At 35.3% G+C, this 23,945-nt stretch overlaps 1 protein-coding gene and 1 long non-coding RNA gene across 2 annotated transcripts; one reads left to right on the plus strand and one right to left on the minus strand.

Annotated features, from left to right (window-relative positions):
* Positions 1 to 905: 905 nt before the first annotated feature.
* On the plus strand, positions 906 to 23,278 carry LOC123558699 (deleted in malignant brain tumors 1 protein-like). The gene is made up of 14 exons (XM_053544795.1): positions 906 to 1,132; positions 1,817 to 1,916; positions 2,505 to 2,620; positions 3,200 to 3,355; positions 3,906 to 3,981; positions 4,907 to 5,013; positions 5,612 to 5,740; positions 6,698 to 6,815; positions 8,162 to 8,271; positions 19,804 to 19,953; positions 20,407 to 20,509; positions 21,152 to 21,276; positions 21,994 to 22,140; positions 22,722 to 23,278. The coding sequence occupies exons 1-14, from the start codon at positions 1,072 to 1,074 to the stop codon at positions 23,276 to 23,278; spliced, it is 2,055 nt and encodes a 684-aa protein (XP_053400770.1). The 5' UTR covers positions 906 to 1,071.
* Positions 14,196 to 17,920, minus strand: LOC123543001 (uncharacterized). Its single transcript, XR_008371141.1, has 3 exons — positions 17,822 to 17,920; positions 15,476 to 15,565; positions 14,196 to 14,415 (listed from the first exon to the last, which is right to left on the minus strand). It is a non-coding gene; the product is annotated as an uncharacterized LOC123543001 (long non-coding RNA).
* Positions 23,279 to 23,945: the final 667 nt, after the last annotated feature.

Here is a 23,945-nt window from a genome sequence, read left to right on the forward strand (position 1 = left end):
CGGGTTTGTTTTTCTTTTGATGGAGAAGTGTTATTGGCCTTTTCACCAGTATTTCAGATATATAACGGCGGGTAAACGTACGCCTCGCCCTTGATTCAAACTCGCGACTCCGCGGTCCGTAGATCTGTGCTCTCCCTACTGAGCTTAGCGGGTGGGCTATGTCTGTAAACTGTAAACAATTACAAACATTTATCCAAGTATTTCTACACCGCCCAAAGAACTTCTCTTTGCAATGACTGCATTTAAGATTTCATAGACGACAAACTTCTAGACAAACATACATCAATGCCTTATTTGGAATAGCTCCTACACTTCTTTTGATAATAACAATTATATTTTTTATCCATATTTCATAAAATATACTGTTATTTTATCGTTTTTTCTTAAACCACACAATTTTTCTGTGTTAAGAAATCTGGTAAATACACATATTCTTGATGATTTACTCATATGATTTTACTTTCAAAACTCTTTGTCTTTCATAACATCTAATACTGGCCTTATTTTACTGACTGCTTAAAAGATACATCAGTTTCAAAAATTCCACAGGATATTTTACAACTGTGATTTACCGATTGACTGAACTTATTTCAGCTACTATTTATTTTCTTACTTTTCCTAAAACCAGACACTACTGCAAAAGAACAGTTGTTTCAAGAAAGCGACTCGTTCACGCTTTTAAGGCAAACATTTTTCTTCTCTTAAAAGTTCATTAAATGTGAGTAATGTGAAAGTAACCAGTGGTATAAACTTATTGACATATGATGTTTGTGGTATATCCTTATAAAGGCCCAGAGACGAGAGTTTAACGTTGCAACGCTTTTGAAATATTGGAGAACATCAACATTTTCAAGTTCTTTTATCAATATCTAGTACTTATTTCACTCACTTTATCACATTTTAGTGTAATATAAACATTCTATGCCTAACTGGGTGGAAATGATCATGCTGACACTGCCCGCCTCAACTGTGGGCGGGTAGAATTTTTGTCTTGCTTTGGAACAACTGGTGACACATGCATCATGATATTGTATCTATATTCAGGATTGATAGAGGAACAATTCCGGGAACATGGATTATTTGCTCAGGATAACAATAACTGTGATTTTAGCTTTCTCTAACACAGAAGTTGGTAAGATGTTATTTTTATATTGAAGATGAAGAGTAATCGGTTACCTCCCCTGAAACAAAATGTAATATCGTGTAAGCTATTACTTTTTATAGCATATATCAACAGTATTGCTCAAAACATGTAGATAGACGCGTTATATAGAGGTAATATATCAGGGAATATATCGTTTAAACGTAGATATTCAGAATAATTGTGTTTCTAATAACTTCTCAAAATAGTTACAGCGGAGAAAAGGTTTCATATCATATAAAATTCAAACTGTCTAGTACTTTCAAAATTAAAGTTAAAAAAATTTCAAAATTTTAAAATGTTGCTTTTTTACTTTTAAGTAACAATTTTTTCCATGTCCGCTTTACCAGACATTTAATATTAACAATACAAAAGAAAATGTTTCATATTCCCTACGGAATAGGGAAGTTGTCTATATGGGTTAAAGATGGCGACTATAAAAATGTTTTATGCCGTTCTTTATTCTCTTTGGAGGACTTTGATCGTGGTTTTACCATATTTAAACAATTGCAAACATTTACCACATAGCCAGATGCTTCCCTATATATTTATCCAGCAAACGCGAATCTGTTCCCGAACCTGAACACTATCATCTTAAGGAAGAAATGTGTCACCATATATTTCAAATATCTGTAGTCGATTTTATAATATTTTTGCTAAATATGAATATTTCAGTTAACGGGCAGTGGTGCTCTGGCTCGACGCTGTCACTTGTAGCGTCCAGCAGCTCCGTTGGGCAGATTTCATCTATATATTACCCAGCTCATTACGTAAAGTAGGTGTCTCGTTTTTCAGTTTTGCTGTTTTTTTTTTCCAAGTCTTAGTACTGTTCAGTTAGTCTAATTCATTTCTCTTAGCGAACTATTGAAGCATCATTTTCCGTCAGTAGTGAGTTTCCTAGTTAAGTAATCAGTGTTTTAGGAAGTAAAAGGATCTTATTAAAATGTATTTTGTTTTTGATTAGGTCAATGAAATGCCGCCATGTAACCAGCCATTATCATTTCTACGCGAACTTGCATTGCTTTCTTTGATTTTTAACCTTAAAGACACTTGCTGCAGTTTCTTGTATGAGAGATGGGGCAAAGATTTCCCAATAATAGAATTTGTTCAAACTGTGTATATGAACACAATTAGAAACAGAAAAATGCAACAACAATCACATTCGATTTTTTTCATGATTCTGTTTCTAACATAACGTTGTGTTCATATACAAAGTTTGAACACATTCTATTATTGGGAATTTTTTACCCAAAACTGCCGAAACCATCAGTAAGTAGTTAAAACAGTACTTAGTGTGAATATCTTTTTCCCCGATTCATTTCTAAGTGCAGAAATAGACTGACATTCTGTGTTTGAATTTCAGTTATGTAGACTGTACCTACGATATAACAGCTTCCGGTACAGATCAGGTTTTGTTTTATGTTGAGTACGAGGAGTGCGAGTTCAGATTCGACCATCTGAAAATATACTCGGATAACGGTATGTATATAATTAGTAATCTTGTGTTGAAATGCTTGCTTTACATATGTATGTCAACTTTGCATATCAACAAAGAAATATACAAGATATTGTAGGGAAAATTATTATTCCTCCACAAAATGTTAGAAGCAGTATACTATTATTTTACGTACTGAACGGAAGTTAAAGGCGTTTTCACACTGACCATGGATGAATCATTTTTCTGACATGTATTTCGTTTTGTAAGTCTAATGACGTTATACCAAGCAATAATCACAGTAAGAATATTCTAAGATAAAAAATATATTTCAGTAAAACACGAAATACATTTATATAATCGACTTAATGGTTCGTAAGAACGCAAAAAAGCCGTAAAACGAAATAATAATTCGTTTTTAAGAAATGATGAAACTTTGTACAAAATTAATGGTCCATTTTTATTTTCGAAATGTTATTTTGTTTTTACGAAATATGAAGAAAGCAATATCTAAGATAAAAGTTTCGGATGTCATTGTAGGGACTCTGTACTTTTCTTATGTTGCACCAGATAAATGACGTTAAACTATGGATTTCTTAGTTGACATGTTTAAATGTTTTTAGTAACTAACTACGAAATGTACAACTCGGATGGTGACTTCGCCCCCTACATTTACACGACGACTGGAGATACGCTGGTAGCCACGTTCGCAACAGACGGTTCAATAACATATGGTGGTTTTTTGATGAGTTATATCGCCGTGGATAGAACAAATTTACGTAAGATTTTGTTTTTCATTTTATACACCCGTCTCTGAAAGAGCGGGTGTATTATATAAGAACCATGGCAGGAGGGCGGGGCGGTTGGCGTCCAAAAGAATGTCCGCTCTCAGAGTCGAACAGTGTTCATCACCAAACTTGTTGAAAATGTTTGTGGGCATATCTCGGCCAAGTTCGATAACCATCCAAATCGCCCCGGACACTCTTGGATTAGGGCCCTTGAATTACTCGAAAATGGTATTGCAATTGAATGTTTTCAAGTTTGGCTTTAATCACGATTGGTATAAGATTTAAGAAAACTTTTCAGATGATTAAAATGATTAAAATGCGTTTTATGTGGATGCTATTTCCAAACAAATACATTCATTTTGGTCATTGAATGAGTTAGATAATACTGTTTGATATTGTTGTTGTTTTAGTTGTTGATGTTCTGCATATGACTTCATATGTACACATAAATCTAATCTGTTATTTTAATAGGTTCCTGATAAGAAGACATGAAAAAATCGTGCAAATCTCATATATGTCATATTCGTATATTATATTACAGCTGCATGCGGAAGCTCTATAGCAGCAACATCTTCCTACCAGCAACTAAGTTTCGTACACTTATCGTCGCAGTCTAGGTATGACAATAGTCATTCATGTATATACAGAATCATTTACTTAGTACATCTAATTCACAATCAAGAGCAAAAATACCTCGATTCTAGAATATTCCGTGGTCTTCGTATAGAGACGGCATGTCTTTAAGTAGGTATAGGTCTACAACCCAGTTAAGTGATAGGCGGTGTTTGATCTCAATGCCTTCATTCTCTAGAAAGAGGTTTTAATTTGAACTTAAAGCTTACTTCTCATTCCTAAGCTGTACGCTGTATGATATTTTATCAAATATGGTTTTAACCACTCACTTCCTTGGCTATAATATATGCATGGGATTCACGTGGGCAGCGAGCTGGAAAAAAATGCTGTAATATGGATCCAGAGAAAGGAAGCAAAATATCTAGGTTTATATACCAGGTTACATCTTATGCAAAGTTCTGACTAGATTTTAACTGTTTATGAAAAAATATCTGCAGTTGATTATGCTGTATTGAAATACTAACTTTTTACACATAGACCTACCACTAAAACAGGCAAATTCAACGACAATAAATATAAACTGACATTTCTGGTGTTTAATGTTTCCTATAAGAGTTAGGAAAATAGATTAAGTATATGAAATTGTTGGATATATTTTTTTCCAAAGTTTTCAGATACCATGTCACAGAAGTAATTGAAAAATTGAGTATTATATTAGCGGTATATTCAGATAATTTCCCAAACTAAATCAAACATTTTTTTTTCATAGGGGAAAGCGCCTTCGAAGAGGAATTTTCTTTTCTCTGGAAAATGTGGAATTTACAATTTTGTTTTCTTTTGTTGGCATTGCAGCTTTTTAAGAAACTTTAATAATGGAAGGCATATATATTCACATGTAATAGCAAAGCATATATATTTACATGAAATATCAAAGTATGAAGATGAATATTTAAACCACCATTTTCCCAGGTCTATATGCACATGGACTATCACCCCAGCCGACACAACAGGAACGTACTCAGTACAGATAGACATCCTGCTTGTGCATAATTATGTGGTAATAGAGGAAGGTGGAGGTTAGTATCTGTAAGCCAAAATATAGAAATCGGCCTTTTTTTCAGTGTAAATTGTTAATCGAATTCTTATGTTAAACGCCGGTCAATAGTAAAGTTTCAACAGAATTTATTTCAATCAAGTAAACGTAACATATACAGCATTGTAACAAATACAGATAGAATTAAGAAAAAATGTTACAAGGTAACTTATCTGAATCCTTTTCCTAATAAGCATTTTGTGTACATACGGTCAATAGTTTGTGTCATTAACTGGTCTGTAGCTTAAGACACATGTGATGGAAAAAATTAAAAAAAAAACACTTGTGAGAAAAACATCTTTGATATTCTATTTCAGATGTCATCTAAAAAGTATTTACTGAATGGTTTGGCGGTCAAGGGCTTTTAATACTATAAGCCGTCGGACCTATGGACATCGGGCAATAGTTTTGATGACCGACAAACCATTCAAGTATAGGCTAGTTTTGATGTCTTGCGATTTTATTTACTATTACACAAAGAAATCTGTTTCCTTTTGTTACAGTTTAATAATACATACTGTAAGAACATTAAGAAATCCTGTTAAATAGCTTCGTATCTAAGAAACCAATTATCATTACAGGCACGTATTACTACAGCACCCAGAACTCTGTGTACGTAAGCGCTGCATATCCATCAAGCGTACAGGTTACAGGAGAGTGGGGATCAGATTTTGTCGTACAGTATAAGCAAGTTCTTTCTACAGTCACGGGTAAGTTATGCGTCAATCTTATAGGCTACTAAGTGCATGTGCCTTTCAAGGGACTAACCCACACATTTTAGGCGACGTTCCAGTCGAAATGTTACTTGAAACTTGCAGATGTCCTTAGGCCTAAAAAAATTTTTTTGTTTCCGATAACATGCTCAAAACACTTAGGGTAGGTAGGTCGGAAAAAAATTCATTTTGGATTTTTTTTTTATTAAGGGAGTCTTTTTGGAAATTATTTTTTTGTCAAAAAATAAATACAAATAAGGGGGTTATGCCTTTAGAGCATCAGAAAGTTGATTTCTAACATCACTGACCATGTTTAAGGCTTAAAAAATGCAGTTTTGCAACTTTTTGTCAAAAAGTTTAAAAAAAAATATTCTCCAGGGCCATAAAAACATTTAGGGTCGGGCCAAAAATTTAGGGTAGGTCGGGATACCGGAAACAAACAATTTTATTTTACGCCTTAGAATATTGAACTGTAACTGTTTAAATTTTATATTAAACAATTTGGTTATCTGCCGAGGGTGGCTTTTCGTATGTTTGTCCGTAAAATGAAAGAATGGTATACCATATATAGGGAATTTTAAATTTGTCTCGAGCATACATATTTTATTCTAATATGACTCAAATTAATTGACGGTTACGTGTGATGTCAAAATAATATGTATAGCGTCAGGGTCTTTATCACGTTCATCAAAATTTTATCATAATATTATATGAGCAATAAGAATGAATTTAATTCGTTTTGGCAATTGTCGGATAGATGCTGATGTTTGGATATTAAACTATTTCGTCTAACACAACTATGTTTTTATTCATGTGTATTGTAACATCGATAAACCATGCTAATCGTGGTGTATCCGGCAATAAACCATTCTTACCGTGGTATATACGACGATAAACCATGCTTATGCCTTGATTAATTGATAACTACTATATGCAATTTATCGTCTTTATCAGGAATCATTCAAACAACGACATTAGCCAGCGATACCTCTGTGTGCGACCGCAGTTACAGAACCTCAACCAGTACCACACAATATCTTAACTCGCCCAATTATCCTGGCCAGTATGAAGAGTGAGTAAAATATTTTCTGTTATGACCAGAAAGAAAACAACAACAACAGAACTATTTTTATGTATATTGTCACTTCCTTCCGTTATGCATTATATTAAAAGGCATACAGACACTAAATAGAAAAATGGCGCGAAAAGAAATGGTAGTCGCATAATGGCGGATACAAATAGTCCTCAGTTTTTTCGCTGTGTAGAGCTATTTTCCTTATTTTCTTTGCAATTTTTTTGGTAAAATCACATGACAGATCTATGCTTGACATGAAGATAGCATTTTGATCATGAAATAACACCATGACAAAATTTTTCATGGAAACTTAGATCATACACCACCAGTATAATTTGGGGTCTCATTTTATAGCTGATTTTGCAGTTTGTGTGTTTGACTGAAATTTATTTTCTTGCATCAAACATGACCCCCACTTTTCTTTTGATTTTTAGTTAGCACTGACAATATTCTTCAAGAAAATGTAAGTTACAGAAATTTAAAATGGGTCCTGATGTGTGCTGCGGTCATTGGAAATAGGTCAATTTTATATAGAATAAAGAACAACAACTATTTAGTGTGTTATAACCAAAACAGTATCAAACACAGTCAAAGCATGCAACATTTAAATCGCAAATGATATGCAAAGTTACAAATATATCTTCAGACGTACGGTTTTTTTCATATATATATTTAAAAGTATAGTGATACATATGAGCCGCGCCAACAGAAGAAAAAAAAAACCAACATAGTGGCTTTGAGACCAGCATGGACCCAGACCAGCCTGCGCATCCGCGCAGTCTGGTCAGGATCCATGCTGTTCATTTTCAAAGCCTATATTCATTATTTGTTGAAAATATCTGTTTATGCAATGAAAAGGAACCAACAAGAGATTGAAACTAAATTTAATTTCTTTTAAACATCAGAAACATAAATTAGCTCATATGTCTAATTTCTATACGAGCCACACAATGAGAAAACCAACATAGTTCGTATGCAACCAGCATGGATCCAACCCAGCCTGAGCGTCCGCGCAGTCTAGTCAGGATCCATGTTATTCGCTTTCTAAGCCAATTGCAATTAGCGAAACCGTTAGCGAACAGCATGGTTCTTGACCAGACTGCGCGGATGCGCAGGCTGGTCTGGATCTATGCTGGTCGCAAAACCCATATGTTGATTTTCTCATGGCGCGGCTCATGTATATATCTTTAGACGTGCGGTTATATAGGGATAATACACGTTTTTTGTGTATCAACGTCCGCATAAGCCCGCGGGAATGTTTATGCATCTTTCGTTAGCTTTACTGTCACTCAGTTACTTTTAACGTTTACAGAAAACACTAGTTCTTTTTAATAATATTTCAGTAATTTGTACTGTACCGTTACTATAGAGGCGGACAACAGTTCCCAGTCAGTTTTTGTCAACATTTCCGACTACACTGTAGCTACGTTTGACAGTTTGGGAATTTACGACGGTAAGATGTTTTTTGCTCTTGATTACCAGTCAGGGGAGTTACTTAAACCAGTGATCAGAAAAATCACTAAACACAGTGATTTTTTTGCCCGTTCGTTTAGCTGTAAGATTTGTTTCCCTTTCACTTATAGATCAACATCACTTAGATAAGTGATCACTTCAAAGTTCACCAATCACTTAAATAAGTCATTTCTTGAATTAAATTAAAGAGGGGGATAACTCTATTTTTGCTACCACGGTTCCGTTTACGTACAGTAGTTTCGTCCCTTGATTTACCGCAAACACTTAAACAAGTGATCTCAAAGAATAATTTATATTTCAAATTATAATTTGATACACAATTTATGTGACAGAGTTATATTTAATTTCAGACTGGGCTGTATTTAATATACTTGTATTTAAATCAACTTTTTATGAGACGAGTCATCTTATCAACTAGGTATTGCCAACTTCTAATCTGGATTATTGTACAAACTGCAAATCAGTTTTCATGTGAAATCATTTTTCCGTTATTACAACTTTTATCTTTTTCTCAAATTTCTTGACTATTTTTGCCACAAAATAGGATGACTGTACATAACCTCTACATTGCCAACCACATTTTATGAACTAAAATGCCCACGGGCAACATGTCGAGCCCTCCCTTTGATCTCTAACTGTGGCCTTGACCTTTGAAATAGTAACCTGGGCTTTGCACAGGACGCTCCGTCTAGAATTGACATTCATGCAAATATAAACAAGATTCCACATGGCATAGTTATGGGCCGTACAGGACTGACATGACATTGACCTCCAACTTTGAGACTGGAATTTGGGAAAGCCACTCCATCTCACCGGGGTTTAAAATTTCATGCCAAATATAAACAAGAGCTCCGCCAAGCGGGGCAATATACGCCTGAAGGGTTACATCTGAGGATGGCAGCAAAATTTAAAGATCTTGACTGTTGAAGCCCAAAGGACAGGAACAAAAAAGGGGAAGAAATTTTTAAAAAAATTCTAAGTCCACAAAAAAATCTTTACCAGGTACAGGATGTATAAAAATATACCTAAAAATCGGAGGTAACCATCTTGTTGAACCAAAAAAAAGTGGTCTCGGTTTTTTCCCTACGGCCAATTATAAAAGTTTCAAAATAGCTATTTAAGTAACATAAAAGGGAAGTAATTAAAATTTTTTTTTATTGTAAGTGAACAAAAAAGGATCTGCCAAATAAAAGAGCTGTCCGTAAGACAGCGAAGCTCGATTATTCGAAATATTGTCCCAGAAGCAGGAAAATATTCCCCAAAAAGGTTAAATATCAAGAGTTTTAAGTTAAAAAGGGGACATTAATTTGACCAAAAATGCATATCAGAGTTATGGAACTTGCTGCTATTAACTAGTTTTAAAACCCGAGGCACATGTGAAGTTTCAATTCAATATCTGCAATAGTTTTGGAGATAGTAACTTGCATTAAAACTTTAACCAGATTTTTCTTTCATGTAAAACTTACCAGATTTTTCTAAGTCCAAAAGGGGGCATAATTTGCCCAAAATACATGTCAGAGTTATGGGACTTGACCCAATGAGGTTTGTAATTGATCTAGAAAAAGAAAAAAAAAGTTTCAAATCTATATGCATTTTAGTAATAGCTGTATGTACTTGCACGAAAAACTTTAACCGAATTTTCTACATCGAAAAGGGAAAAAATTGCTCAAAATACATGTCAGAGTTAGGGGACTTGACCCAGTGAGGTTTGTAATTAAATCTAGAAAAAGAAAAAATAAGTTTCAAATCTATATGCCTTTTAGTAATACTTTATGTCTTGCACGCAAAACTTTAACCAGAATTTTCTAAGTCCAAAAGGGGGAATAATTTGGCTAAAATGAAGGTCAGAGTTATGGGACTTGCTGCTATCAACTAGTTTTATAACCCGAAGACACATGTGAAGTTTCAATTCAATATCTGCATTAATTTTGGAGATAGTAACTTGCATGTAAAACTTTAACCAGAATTTTCTAAGTCCAAAAGGGGGCATAATTTGCTCAAAATACATGTCAGAGTTATGGGACTTGACCAAGTGACGTTGGTAATTGATCTAGAAAAAGAAAAAATAAGTTTCAAATCTACATGCCTTTTAGAAATAGCTGTATGTACTTGCACGAAAAACTTTAACCAGAATTTTTTAAGTCCAAAAGGGGGCATAATTTGACCAAAATGAAGGTCAGAGTTATGGGACTTGCTGCTATCAACTAGTTTTATAACCCCGAAGACACATGTGAAGTTTCAATTCAATATCTGCATTAGTTTTGGAGATAGTAACTTGCATATAAAACTTTAACCAGAATTTTTTAAGTCCAAAAGGGGGCATAATTTGCTCAAAATACATGTCAGAGTCTTTGGGCGTATGAAAAGATTGCTCCAGTTATGGTCCGGGCAAACAAATCCGGACAGAAACACATACACTGATTAGCCATGTCTTCCAGCCGCAAGCGGGCTCGACAAATGTCACATGTACTTTTTACATTATCACAGGATCAAACTTTGTTATATTTTTCGTCTATGTGTTACCATAGAAACCTTATTATTCCCATTTTGTACATGACATGTCCAGTTTTACCTATACCTAATTTTTCATAAAAATCCTTGTGACCCCTGAAAATGACTAAATAATAATAAAGCTTGTGCAAAGCTATCACATTTTTTTAAATAGAGCAAAAATAATTATTTTTTGACTAATGGATATACATGCCTTAATCATTTAACAATATATACATTTTATTTTCAATGCAAACAAGAGGACCATGATGGCCCCTAAATCGCTCACCTCTTCCCCATGACCCAGTTTGAGTATGACGTCGTTTTTTCTATTATTTGACATAGTGACCTAGTTTTTGAGCTCATGTGACCCAGTTTTCAACTTGACCTAGATATTATCAAGATAAAAATTCTGACCAAATTTCGTGAAGATCCATCGAAAAATATGGCCTCTAGAGAGGTCACAAGGTTTTTCTATTATTTGACCTATTGACCAAATTTTTCGAAGGTACGTGCCCCTCTTTTGAACTTTACCTAAAATATCATCAAGTGTACATTCTCACTAATTTCATGAACTCTCATGAAAAATATGGCCTCTAGAGAGGTCAAAAGATTTTTCTATTTTTATACCTACTGGCCTAGTTTTTGACCGCACATGACCCAGTTTCGAACTTGACCTAGATATCATCAAGGTGAACATTCAGATAAATTTTCATGAAGAGCCATTGAAAAATATGGCCTCTAGAGAGGTTAAAAGATTTTAATAATTTTAGACCTACTGACCTAGTTTTTGATCGCAGTTGACCCATTTTAAAATTTAAACCTAGATATCATCAAGATGAACATTCTGACCAACTTTCATACAGATCCCATGAAAGGTATGGCCTCTAGAGAGGTCACAAGGTTTTTTTATTATTTGACCTACTGACCTAGTTTTTGATGGCACATGACCCAGTTTCAAACTTGACCTAGATATCATCAAGGTGAACATTCTGACCAATTTTTATGGAGATCCATTCACAAGTATGGCCTCTAGAGAGGTCACAAGGTTTTTCTATTTTTAGACCTACTGACCTAGTTTTTGACCGCACATGACCCTGTTTCTAACCTGACCTAGATATCATCGAGATGAACTTCCAGACCAACTTTAATAAAGATCCCATGAAAAATGTGGCCCTTTAGAGAGGTCACAAGGTTTTCTATTATTTGACCTACTGACCTAGTTTTTGATGGCACGTGACCCACTTTTGAACTTAAATCTAGATATCATAAAGATGAACATTCAGACCAACTTTCATACAGACCCCATGAGAAATGGGGCCCTCTAGAGAGGTCACAAGGTTTTCATTTTGACCTACTGACCTAGTTTTGTCGGCACGTGACCCACTTTTGAACTTGACCTAGATATCATCAAGGTGAACATTCTGACCAATTTTCATGAAGATCTCATGAAATATATGGCCTCTAGAGAGGTCACAGGGTTTTTCTTTTTTTAGACCTACTGTCCTAGTTTTTGCTCGCACGTGACCCAGTTTCGAACTTGACCTAGATATCATCAAGATGAACATTCAGACCAACTTTCATACAGATCCCATGAAAAATATGGCCTTTAGAGAGGTCACAAGGTTTTTCTATTTATTGACCTACTGACCTAGTTTTTGTCGGCACGTGACCCACTTTCAAACTTGACCTAGATATCATCAAGATGAACATTCTGACCAATTTTCATGAAGATCTCATGAAATATATGGCCTCTAGAGAGGTCACAGGGTTTTTCTATTTTTAGACCTACTGACCTAGTTTTTGATCGCACGTGACCCAGTTTCAAACTTGACCTTGATATCATCAAGATGAACATTCAGACCAACTTTCATACAGATCCCATGAAAAATATGGCCTTTATAGAGGTCACAAGGTTTTTCTATTATTTGACCTACTGACCTAGTTTTTGACGGCACGTGACCCAGTTTCGAACCTGACCAAGATATCATCAAGGTGAACGTTCTGACCAATTTTCATGAAGATCTTGTGAAATATATGGCCTCTAGAGAGGTCAGAAGGTTTTTCTATTTTTAGACCTACTGACCTAGTTTTTGATGGCACGTGACCCAGTTTCGGACTTGACCTAGATATCATCAAGGTGAACATTCTGACCAATTTTTATGAAGATCTTATGAAATATACGGCCTCTAGAGAGGTCACAAGGTTTTTCTATTTTTAGCCCCAAACTGACCTAGTTTTTTGAAGGCACGTGACCCAGTTTTCGAACTTGCCCCTAGATCACAAGATGAACATTCTGACCAACTTTCATACAGATCCAATTGAAAAATGTGACCTCTAGAGGGGTCACAAGCAAAAGTTTACGGACGGACCGGACGACGGACACCGCGCGATCACAAAAGCTCACCTTGTCACTTTGTGACAGGTGAGCTTATAAAAACATATGAAACAAGTTTGAGATGCAACAGTATACAAACAAGTCCTTTGCCTTAAGAGGATCTTGACCATCTGAACTTTCTTCTGACCAAGTTTGGTAAAGATTTAAACAGTTCATTAAAATGTACCTTAATTACAGTTTTTTCTCTAAAGTTTATTGTGGGCACTTAAAATATGTAATACTACATATGAAAAGAATTATTTTTACTATTTGCTTTTTAATAGGACAAATTTATTTACCTTTCACTTAGACACAGACCGTAATCCAGCTGGCTGAGAGAAAACTCAAAGCCACGCAGTGCGCAACTGTATTTTCTAACATCCCTAATCTTTATGCCTTTAAGTTAAATTTCATTTGAGATACATTTTTACAATCTTGTATCCCATTTATGTATTTTTTATCAAGGACCTTAACTAAAGAACAGATTGGACAACGAAAGTCACAGGTTTACATGCTCATAATATTTAGTCTTTATAATGTTTTTTGACTAAATCAAGGGCAATAACTCTAGGCTGGATAAGTGATATCTCCTATCAAAAACTCTAGGTTCACATTATCACATGCTGAGTAATTTTCTGTGAAAGTTCATATTCTTCTAGAGAACATGCGGCTGAAACTTTGGGCCCCTTTTTTTGCATATGTTTTACTAAGTCAAGGGTAATAACTCTGGTTGGCTGTGTGAAACCTTGGGGCACAACTTCCCGTGCTGAATTTCAATCCTGTGAGGTTTGATAACTCTGGGTCAAATAGTATTTTAGGAAAAAGACACAATCTTTGGGTTTGGGCTGACGGACAAGGGGAATTCTAAAAAGTTCCTCCCCCCCCCCCCACAATCTATCTCTAGTAACCTTAACAGACCAAGTGGAACCATTATAATGAGCTACAGATCAAGGTTTTTTAAAGATCGGGCTGGCTGATAATGGGAATTTGCTGAAGGGTTTTTCTATTTTTAACTCTAAACAGGGGAATCTTTTAAAAAACAACATTTCTGCATGTCCTTGAATAATTTCTTCTGGAATATTCAACATTTCGCACGTCCTTGAATAATTTCTTCTGGAATATTCAAATGTCTCACAATTTGTGATGGTGCCTTTAAGGCTTTTATCTTCTATGAGTCAGTCTTTTCTTCTTAATGTTTCTTACAGTTCAGTTATCCAAAAAGCTAACATATGGTTCATCATCGACCGCATCAATAATCTGAAAATAAAGGAAAGCAAAGGGAAATGATTATTTTAATTCATCCAAATAACTGAAACAGATTAACAAGTTACCCCAAACCAAACAAACACATGGCCATGAAAGTTCATTGAAGAAATTATTTTCATTACCAATCGATACACTGCAATTGTGTGGTCTCAGTTTTTCCTTCGGCCCAAAACCAGTAATAAAAAAGTTACTAAATAAGCTATTTAAAGTTACATAAAAGGGGAAATAATTCCAATAAAAAATTATTGTAAGTGAACAAAAAAGGATCTGCCATACAAAAACAAGAGCACCTCAATGCAGAGACATATACACACAGTCATATGACCTTTGACCCCTAAGTGTGACCTTGATCTTTAAGCGAGCCATCCAAACGTGTTTTGCACGTCACCTCAATGTTGTGAACTTTTTTGCTAAGTTTTTTTTAAAATCATTCAATCGGTTTAAGATTATAGAGCGGACAGGAAACAAAGCCTATGACCATTGACCCCTAAGTGTAACCTTGACCTTGAAGCTAGCCATCCAGAATATGCGCTCTGCACAATTCGTCCTAATGTGGTGAAATTGGTGTCAAGTTTCTTTGAAATCCTTCAAGGGGTTCAAGAGTTATAGAGAGGAAACAATATTGTTAACGGACAGACAGACGTATGGACACTGGGGGTATAACATAATACGTCCCTTCTGACGTATAATAAATGTGGGGCCAGGAGGTCAATGCTCCATAGACTTCACTAATTCCAGCTAACAATGTCAGCATGCCAAAACTCATACTTATAATTTAGCATGTTTACTTTAAATGTGATTAATCCTTACCCTGCTTAATTTCTATAATGAACTTGTCCATCTTTCAATTTGGACAGTACCATTTACTGTTAAAAGGAATGCGTACCTAAAAGATTCTGATTGTATAGCAAACAGTGAAGATCATGATAAGACTGCAAGGGTGTGCAGGCTGACCATGATCTACACTGGCCGCAAAGGCAGAATCAATCGTGTCCAGCATGACAAGGGTTAATATAACAAACTGTTGCAGAAGTGTAGTAATTGCGCTTACTTCTCCAACATATTTTTTACATTCCTTCTTTCTTCCTCTGTTCAGCTCATACTCTACCTCAGTGTAGCTGCCAATCTTGAACTGTACTTCCTAAACAAATTACAAGATAACTGTACTGTTACGAACTGTGAGGCAATGTTTTATTATTAAGACATAAATACCATCAGCTGTACAGTATAACAAGAGCACCGCCTTGCGGGTGCTGACGCTCATCTGATTTTTTTTTTATTATAGAAATATTGTCCTACCCATGATTTTCTAAGTCTAAAAAGGGCCATCACTCTTGCAAAAAGCAGGATAGAGTTATGTTTCTTGATGTACAGTGTCCACTTATGATGGTGAAAAACTGTTGCAAGTTTTAAAGCAATAGCTTTGATAGTTTATGAGAAAAGTTGACTTAAACATAATATTCAACCAAGAAAATGATTTTTCTAAGTCCAAAAGGGGCAATAATTATTGCAAAAAGCAGGATGGAGTTATGTTGCTTGCTGTACAGGGGCAGCTTATGATGGTGAACAAGAGCTGCAAGTTTTTAAAGCAATAGCTTGATAGTTTTTAAAAGAAAAAGTTGACCTAAACATAAAACTTAACCAAGAAATCTGATATTTTCTAAGTCCAAAAGGGCCATAAATCTTGCAAAAGCAGGATGGAGTTATGTTTCTTGCTGTACAGGTCCCGCTTATGATGGTGAACAAGTGTTTCAAGTTTTAAAGGAATAGCTTTGATAGTTTAGGATAAAAACTGACCTAAACATAAAACTTAACCAAGAAAACTGATTTTCTAAGTCCAAAAGGGGCAATAATTCTTGCAAAAAGCAAGATGGAGTTATGTTTCTTGATGTACAGGGTCTGCTTATGATGGTGAACAAGTATTCCAAGTTTCAAAGCAAAAGCTTTGATAGTTTAGGAGAAACGTTGACCTAAACATAAAACTTAACCAAGAAATCTGATATTTTCTAAGTACAAAAGGGGCCATAAATCTTGCAAAAAGCAAGATGGAGTTATGTTTCTTGCTATACAGGGTCAGCTTATGATGGTGAACAAGTATTCCAAGTTTCAAAGCAATAGCTTTGATAGTTTAGGAGAAAAGCTGACCTAAACATAAAACTTAACCAGGCAACGCCGACGCCGACGCCAACGCCGACAACCGCTCAAGTGATGACAATAACTCATCATTTTTTTTTCAAAAAATCAGATGAGCTGATAATGATAAATGATAAATAAATCGAGAAAAAAGTACTGATTCACACAGAGCAACTAAGTTGAAAACCAGCTCTGTCAACTCAAGTTGGTTCATTAGTACCCATAGCACTATGACAAGAGTTGCAGGATATTTTCAGCTGACTACTTGATTGAATCACATATATTTGGGCAAGAGTCGGATAACCCCTTACATGAGGGTTTAAAATGAAATCACAATGCTGACAAGGCATTCAGCCAACAACATAAGACCACTTGGGCACAAACTATACAGTAAAATGAAACCTATCGGGATGACTTGAGCAGCAGTCCATTTTTTAGTTAACTTTTATAAGTTTTTTATAATCTAGGGATTAATATTGTTCCATTTGTAGTGAACTCCAGTCAGTGCATTAGCACAAACAAAAAACAATGTATTACATCAGAATATCAATGGATCATTTTAACAGGTAATTTTTTATTAAAATCACTCGCTTCAGTCTTCCAAATTGTTAATGAACTATGACTTCAAGGTAATGCTTGGAGAAATGGTATCGTAAATCCGGTAGGTTTATTACCATACACTGACATACTGAAAAAATTCATACATTTATGTAGACTGCATTTTTCAGTAAACCCCTTACTTGATTAACTCTACTGGCAATTTCTGGCCCCCTTCGTCGTCGTCCTTTTTAGTATTGTCCTCTGAAGTTTCCCATAAGAAACCAGCCAAATATGAACAATATATTAAATACAATTCATAACTGTTGGGACTTAATTTGGTTTTACTCATTCTGTGAATAACTCAAAAAGTGAGTTTCATGTTTAACATTAAGCAGTTTGAAAATTACTGAGAAACATGAAAATGAAAAAGACAAATGTATGGACAAACCAACATGATTAACTTGCAAATATAGCCCTCCTATAACTTGTATTCAAAAGGTATATTTCTTTTTAATTTCCAAATACTCATGTAGTGTAAAAGTTCAAAAATACCACTGGATCTTTTGTATCGTCTGTATCAGGTAATTTTAAAAGCAAATCACTCGAGTAAGTTATCTTTTGTGTATAAAAATTATTTCAGACATGGGATAAAAAATCATGCAGTATTCATAACCATAAACCGACAGACTGAGTAACATATACATTTGTGTAGACTGCAACTTACATGATTAAGCTCCACTGGCAATTTCTGGTCCCCTTCAATGTCATTCTCGTTAGATTTGTCTTGTGAAGATTCCTAAAAAGAAACCAGCTAAACATGAATATATGTCGAACTTAAATACAGTTCAAATCTGACATAACTGAAAGACAGAATTTAAATTCGATCTTTTTGTGATTACTCAAACCAGTGAGTCTCTTTAAAAAACAAGAGGACCATGATGGTCCTGAATCGCTCACCTGTCCCCACATGACCCAGTTTTAAACCGAGTATGATGTCGTTTTTTTCTATTATTTGATATTGTGACCTAGTTTTTGAGCTCATGTGACCCAGTGTTGAATCTGATATAGATATCATCAAGATAAAAATTCTAACCAATTTTCATGAAGATCCACTGAAAAATATGGCCTCTAGAGAGGTCACAAGATTTTTTATTATTTGACCTACTGACTTAGTTATTGAAGGCACGTGACCCAGTTTCGAACAAGACCTAGATATCATCAAGGTGAACATTCTGACCAATTTTCATGAAGATCCATTCACAAGTATGGCCTCTAGAGAGGTCACAAGGTTTTTCTATTTTTAGACCTACTGACCTAGTTTTTGACCGCAGTTGACCCAGTTTCGAACTTGACCTAGATATCATCAAGATGAACATTCTGACCAACTTTCATACAGATCCCATGAAAAATGGCCTCTAGAGAGGTCACAAGATTTTTTCATTATTTGACCTACTGACCTAGTTTTTGACGGCATGTGACCAAGTTTCGAAACTGACCTAAACATCACCAAGGTGAACATTCTGACCAATTTTCATGAAGATCCATTCACAAGTATGGCCTCTAGAGAGGTCACAAGGTTTTTCTATTTTTAGACCTACTGACCTAGTTTTTGACCGCAGTTGACCCAGTTTCGAACTTGACCTAGATATCATCAAGATGAACATTCTGACCAACTTTCATACAGATCCCATGAAAAATATGGCCTCTAGAGAGGTCACAATGTTTTTTTATTATTTGACCTACTGACCTAGTTTTTGATGGCACGTGACCCAGTTTCGAACTTGACCTAGATATCATCAAGATGAACATTCTGAATAACTTTCGTGAAGATCCCATGAAAAATATGGCCTCTAGAGAGGTCACAAGGTTTTTTTATTATTTGACCTACTGACCTACTTTTTGTCCGCAGTTGACCCAGTTTCGAACTTGACCTAGATATCATCAAGATGAACATTCTGACCAACTTTCATACAGATCCCATGAAAAATATGGCCTCTAGAGAGGTCACAATGTTTTTTTATTATTTGACCTACTGACCTAGTTTTTGATCGCAGTTGACCCAGTTTCGAACTTGACCTAGATATCATCAAGATAAACATTCTGACCAACTTTCATACAGATCCCATGAAAAATATGGCCTCTAGAGAGGTCACAAGGTTTTTTTATTATTTGACCTACTTGATTACAAGAAATATTAGCTGTTTTATTACAAACTTTATTTGTAACGATGCTATAGTTTCAAAAAATATAAATAGTTTAATGTAAATTACATAGACCTCTGACGGTTCTATGTTATATGTCAATATTTATGTCAATTATAGTAATACATGATATTACTAATGTAAGGTTTGGTATCGGCCTGAAAAAAAACAAACCCTGGCTTCACTTTGGAAGAAGATAGAAACTTGGGAAAATATGAAAGGGTTTGTATCTCGTAAAGAATAACTTGTACAACACTTCTGTAAGAGTATCATATGGTTTAGACATTTTTTTGGACCCGTAATAAAACCTCGGCAGTATTCGTAATTTCCGTTTGCTATTTCGGCATGTTTCGCTTATTTACGGAAAGCCATGTGCACATTTGCGCTTCTTAACAACCGAAGAATGCCGAATCAATTAATGTAAATACGGAAACGTACGGAAATTACCGAGTGCCATTACGGATCCACTACCTTAAACATATGTTGTTTTTTTTTTCAACTACAGGTCCAAACCGCTATTACAATCTGATCAGCAGTGATATCAGTACAGGGAGTAACTTCACAAGCAGTGCATCCAGCCTAACACTGCTCTTTCATACGAATGACTATGGTCAAAATAGAGGATTTGAGCTAACATATTACAGCGTTGATAGAGGTATGTTTTCACTTTCTGCTTGCCAAATTTAGCCGTTGTCGCCTGATCTTAATAAATATGTCAGCTGGCTCTAGTGTTTTAGATCTAAAACTAGAAGAAAACAAAAAGTAGAAAGGGTTGTTAGAGGAAAGTGACAAATACGTGTCAATCTAGATTAAACTTGAATGATTTTAAAGTTTAAATCGAACAATCAGTGGTTATAGTGAGATTTGAAGAAAAAAAATCGTCATAATCTGAGTATCTTCCTGTACTTCAAGTATCTTTCCTGTACTTCAAGCGTCTTTCCTGTACTTCAAGTATCTTTCCTGTACTTCAAATACATATAGACATATCTTAGCAATATTTCTCCGAATGATTTGTATGTATTTACTGGATGAATCAATGATTTATATCATGAATATTTGTAACAATTTGCTTGTTTGTTGTCTTGTTTCAAATTATCATTTGTTCCAGAAACACCTACATGTGACCAGAGCTATACACTTGATTGGAATGTTACATCAAGTGCCACCGAACAGACTATACTATCACCAAATTATCCGAGTTATTACGACAAGTATGTAAACAATGCGGGTTTTGTGACATTATGCCTATCACTTGCTGTAACCTTTTAATATGATCGCTATATTACATTTTAATTTGCTGTAAGATTGTAATAACTTAGTGTAATGCAAGAAATAAGTCCAATGATCAAGAAATGAAAAAGCACTTTTTCTTAGAAAAACTATGTATTATTTTCGTTTCATTACACCTCACATGTATTTTACTTTAAGTATTTCCCATACTTAGGACGTTGTTTTTACCACGGTGAGAAAACAAACAAAAAACTAAAATCTCTAAAATAGATACATGTAGTACTGGTAGATTTATTATATATATATCTAGTATGATAATCGCTTTCGTTTGCCATAATATATCATAGGTCCGCAATGTAATTTACTGGGTCGCCTGACCCAGGGGTCGTAGGTCCATGTAGGTCGCTCAACCCAGGGGTCGTGGGTTCATGTAGGTCACTCAACCCAGGGGTCGTAGGTCCATGTAGGTCGGTCAACCTAGAGGTCGTGGGTCCATGCTCCACGTTGATCTCAACCATCCCTTCTCACTGATTTTCCAGCAAGTGGTTCATATAAGCTTGAAGCTTGCATTACAATGTAAATAAAAGATGTTAGTAACTTTAGGTATGTCTTTTACTTTATAGCAATGACGACAGGTATTGGCTTATTATGAAACCTTTAGAATCTGACAACATCGTGCTAGACTTTCGAGTGTTCAAGGTTGAGCTTGCAAATGACTGCGTATACGATTATGTTTCCATATATGACGGTAAAATTTGTCAAGTTAAACGTTTCTTTTATTTCTTAAAATAGTAATATGAGCCGCGCCATGAGAAAACCAACATAGTGCATTTGCGACCAGCATGGATCCAGACCAGCTTGCGCATCCGCGCAGTCTGGTCGGGATCAGTGCTGCCGCTAACGGTTTCGCTAATTGCAATTGGCTTCGAAAGCGAACAGCATGGATCCTGACTAGACTGCGCGGACGCTCAGGCTGGGTTGGATCCATGCTGGTTGCATACGAACTATGTTGGTTTTCTCATGGTGCGGCTCGTATAGAAATTGGACCTATGTGCTAATTTATGTTTCTGATGTTTAAAAGAAATTAAATTTAGTTTGTACCTCTTGTTGGTTCTTTTTCATTGCATAAATAGATATTTTCAACAAATAATGAATATTATGTATACATCTAATAAATTCCCAATATCTAATAATACAATATAATCTGGGAATCAATCTTATAATAAACTAATCACATGGAAAGCATAATGAGTTTTTAATTTACATGTTGTAAAATAATATGTGTTAAATAAAACGATCAGTAAAAGCTATAAAATATAATTCAGGACTAAAAATCTTGACGTTATTTAGAAATGCTGCCGCTAAGTTGTCACACTGCTGAAACAGTAGGGTAGCTTGATTTTATAAATATTTACTCTTACATAACTTTATCTCTAGGATTTAACTTCTGAACTATTTTTTTCAGGCGCATGCACTAATGATCCGTTACTTGCGAAAGTATGTGGTGAACAACCCGTTACATTCGAGGACTCTACAGGACTTTATATACTAATTCACTTTCATACTGATTTCTCTGTCACAAAAACTGGCTGGAAACTGATACATTATATTGGCAAGTTACTTTTTGTTTATATTAGGAAATGTTTTTGTTTTAAATCAATGGTTTTTACTCATAAACCATACCATATTAGGAAATGCTCATGTATTGAAGCTTAATTGAAATTCGTTTTAGTGTTGCCTGATTGGTTGTAATTTAATTTATTCATTGACGAACATCCAATAATCACCAGTCTTTCAAAATCATGTTTTAACGAAGAAGATAGTTTGAAGCTGTTATTACTTGAATGCGAATACAATACATACGTTCAACTCCAATGAAATAATTATTTGACGCATTTTCGAAAAGTGCAACCGAACACATGTAGCTCCGGTGTACATAATGATTCACATACTATTATTCTATACCTATTTTGTCTATCCAATCGTGAACGTTCATTTGCAACACGTGACCGTACAATATATTACCGTATTGTACAGAACAATGTTAAATAACCTTTTTGTTCTATATCTATAAACTAACAGTATTTCATAATCTTAGATTCAAAAGTGTATATATTTCAGACGAAACTTTATTATCGCTTTTTTTTCTCATTTCGTTTAATTTGAATTTAATATGCTTAAATATAATTGCAGGTGAATACCAAGACCCAGATGCAAACGCTTCAACTGAAGATAGTAAAACAGGCGTTCCGAACTTTATATATCCAGTCATAGGCATAGTAGTAATCCTGATAGTTATAATATCGATGTTTATATATTTGTACTGTAAAGGTAAAGGTCGTGTCGGCGTCGGCGATGCTAAAGCATCATTGAAAAAGCGTACAACGAATGACCTTTTGAAAGAGATGAAAACTGGATCTGGTACCACAGAAAAGGATAAACAGCCGAAAATTAAACGGAAAGGAAACAAATATCATCCTGAACCGAATGCTCCTGGACCAGATACGACCATTATAAACATAAGAGAACAAAGTCCGCACCCACCACCAGGAGAAACAGATTCAGATATTCCACCGGCTTTCACTGGTACGGAGTCAGAAACGCCGGAACAGAATATAGCACCAGCAATAACCCAGTTGCCGAATACAGATCCTTCACCTCCTGAGCCGGATCCATGGTCTGCACTGATTCCTCCACCTTTCCCATACAAAACACCAGCAGAGGCTAGGGCTCTTGGACTGCATGGGTAGTCAGTTTTTCTCCTGCACTTGTTTAACATTTTGATGGCACACAGTAAACTCGTTTTCCCGTAACAGAAAGTACACATATGATAAAGACAAGATAATCTTTTATGAAAAGTGTGTTCACACAATGTGACTTAATTTTGCATGTCAATGTCCAATGTATATAAATTAGGCCGTTCTGTTCTCACTGAACACGGACAGGGAAAAGCATTATATATGTGTTTATTTTATTGTTTTGTAATTCATTTATTTATTTTATTTTTATTTTTGTTGGGTTTAACGTTGTACCCATACAATTATAGGTCATATGGCGACTTTCCAGCTTTGATGGTGGATGAAAACCCCAGGTCTTCCAGGTCACGAGCGGGCACCTGGGTAGAACCACCGACCTTCCGTAAGCCAGTTGGATGGCTTTATTTACATGAAGAATTCAACGCCCCGAGTGAGGCTCGAAACCACATTGATGAGGGGCAGGTGATTTGAAGTCAGCGACTTTAACCACTCGGCCACGGAGGTCATTTGTAATTCATATATGTCCAATATCACAACTGATTCTGTGATGTGTTTAGCTTGTGTAGTAGGTTATACTGCCTTGCTATATGAGCTAGCTTTTATAGCGACGTGGTATAGTGTCGTCTTAAGTGTGAGAGGTTCCAGATTCAAATCCTGGTCA

Source organism: Mercenaria mercenaria, chromosome 5 (genome assembly GCF_021730395.1).
Source record: "Mercenaria mercenaria strain notata chromosome 5, MADL_Memer_1, whole genome shotgun sequence".
NCBI lineage: Eukaryota > Metazoa > Mollusca > Bivalvia > Venerida > Veneridae > Mercenaria > Mercenaria mercenaria.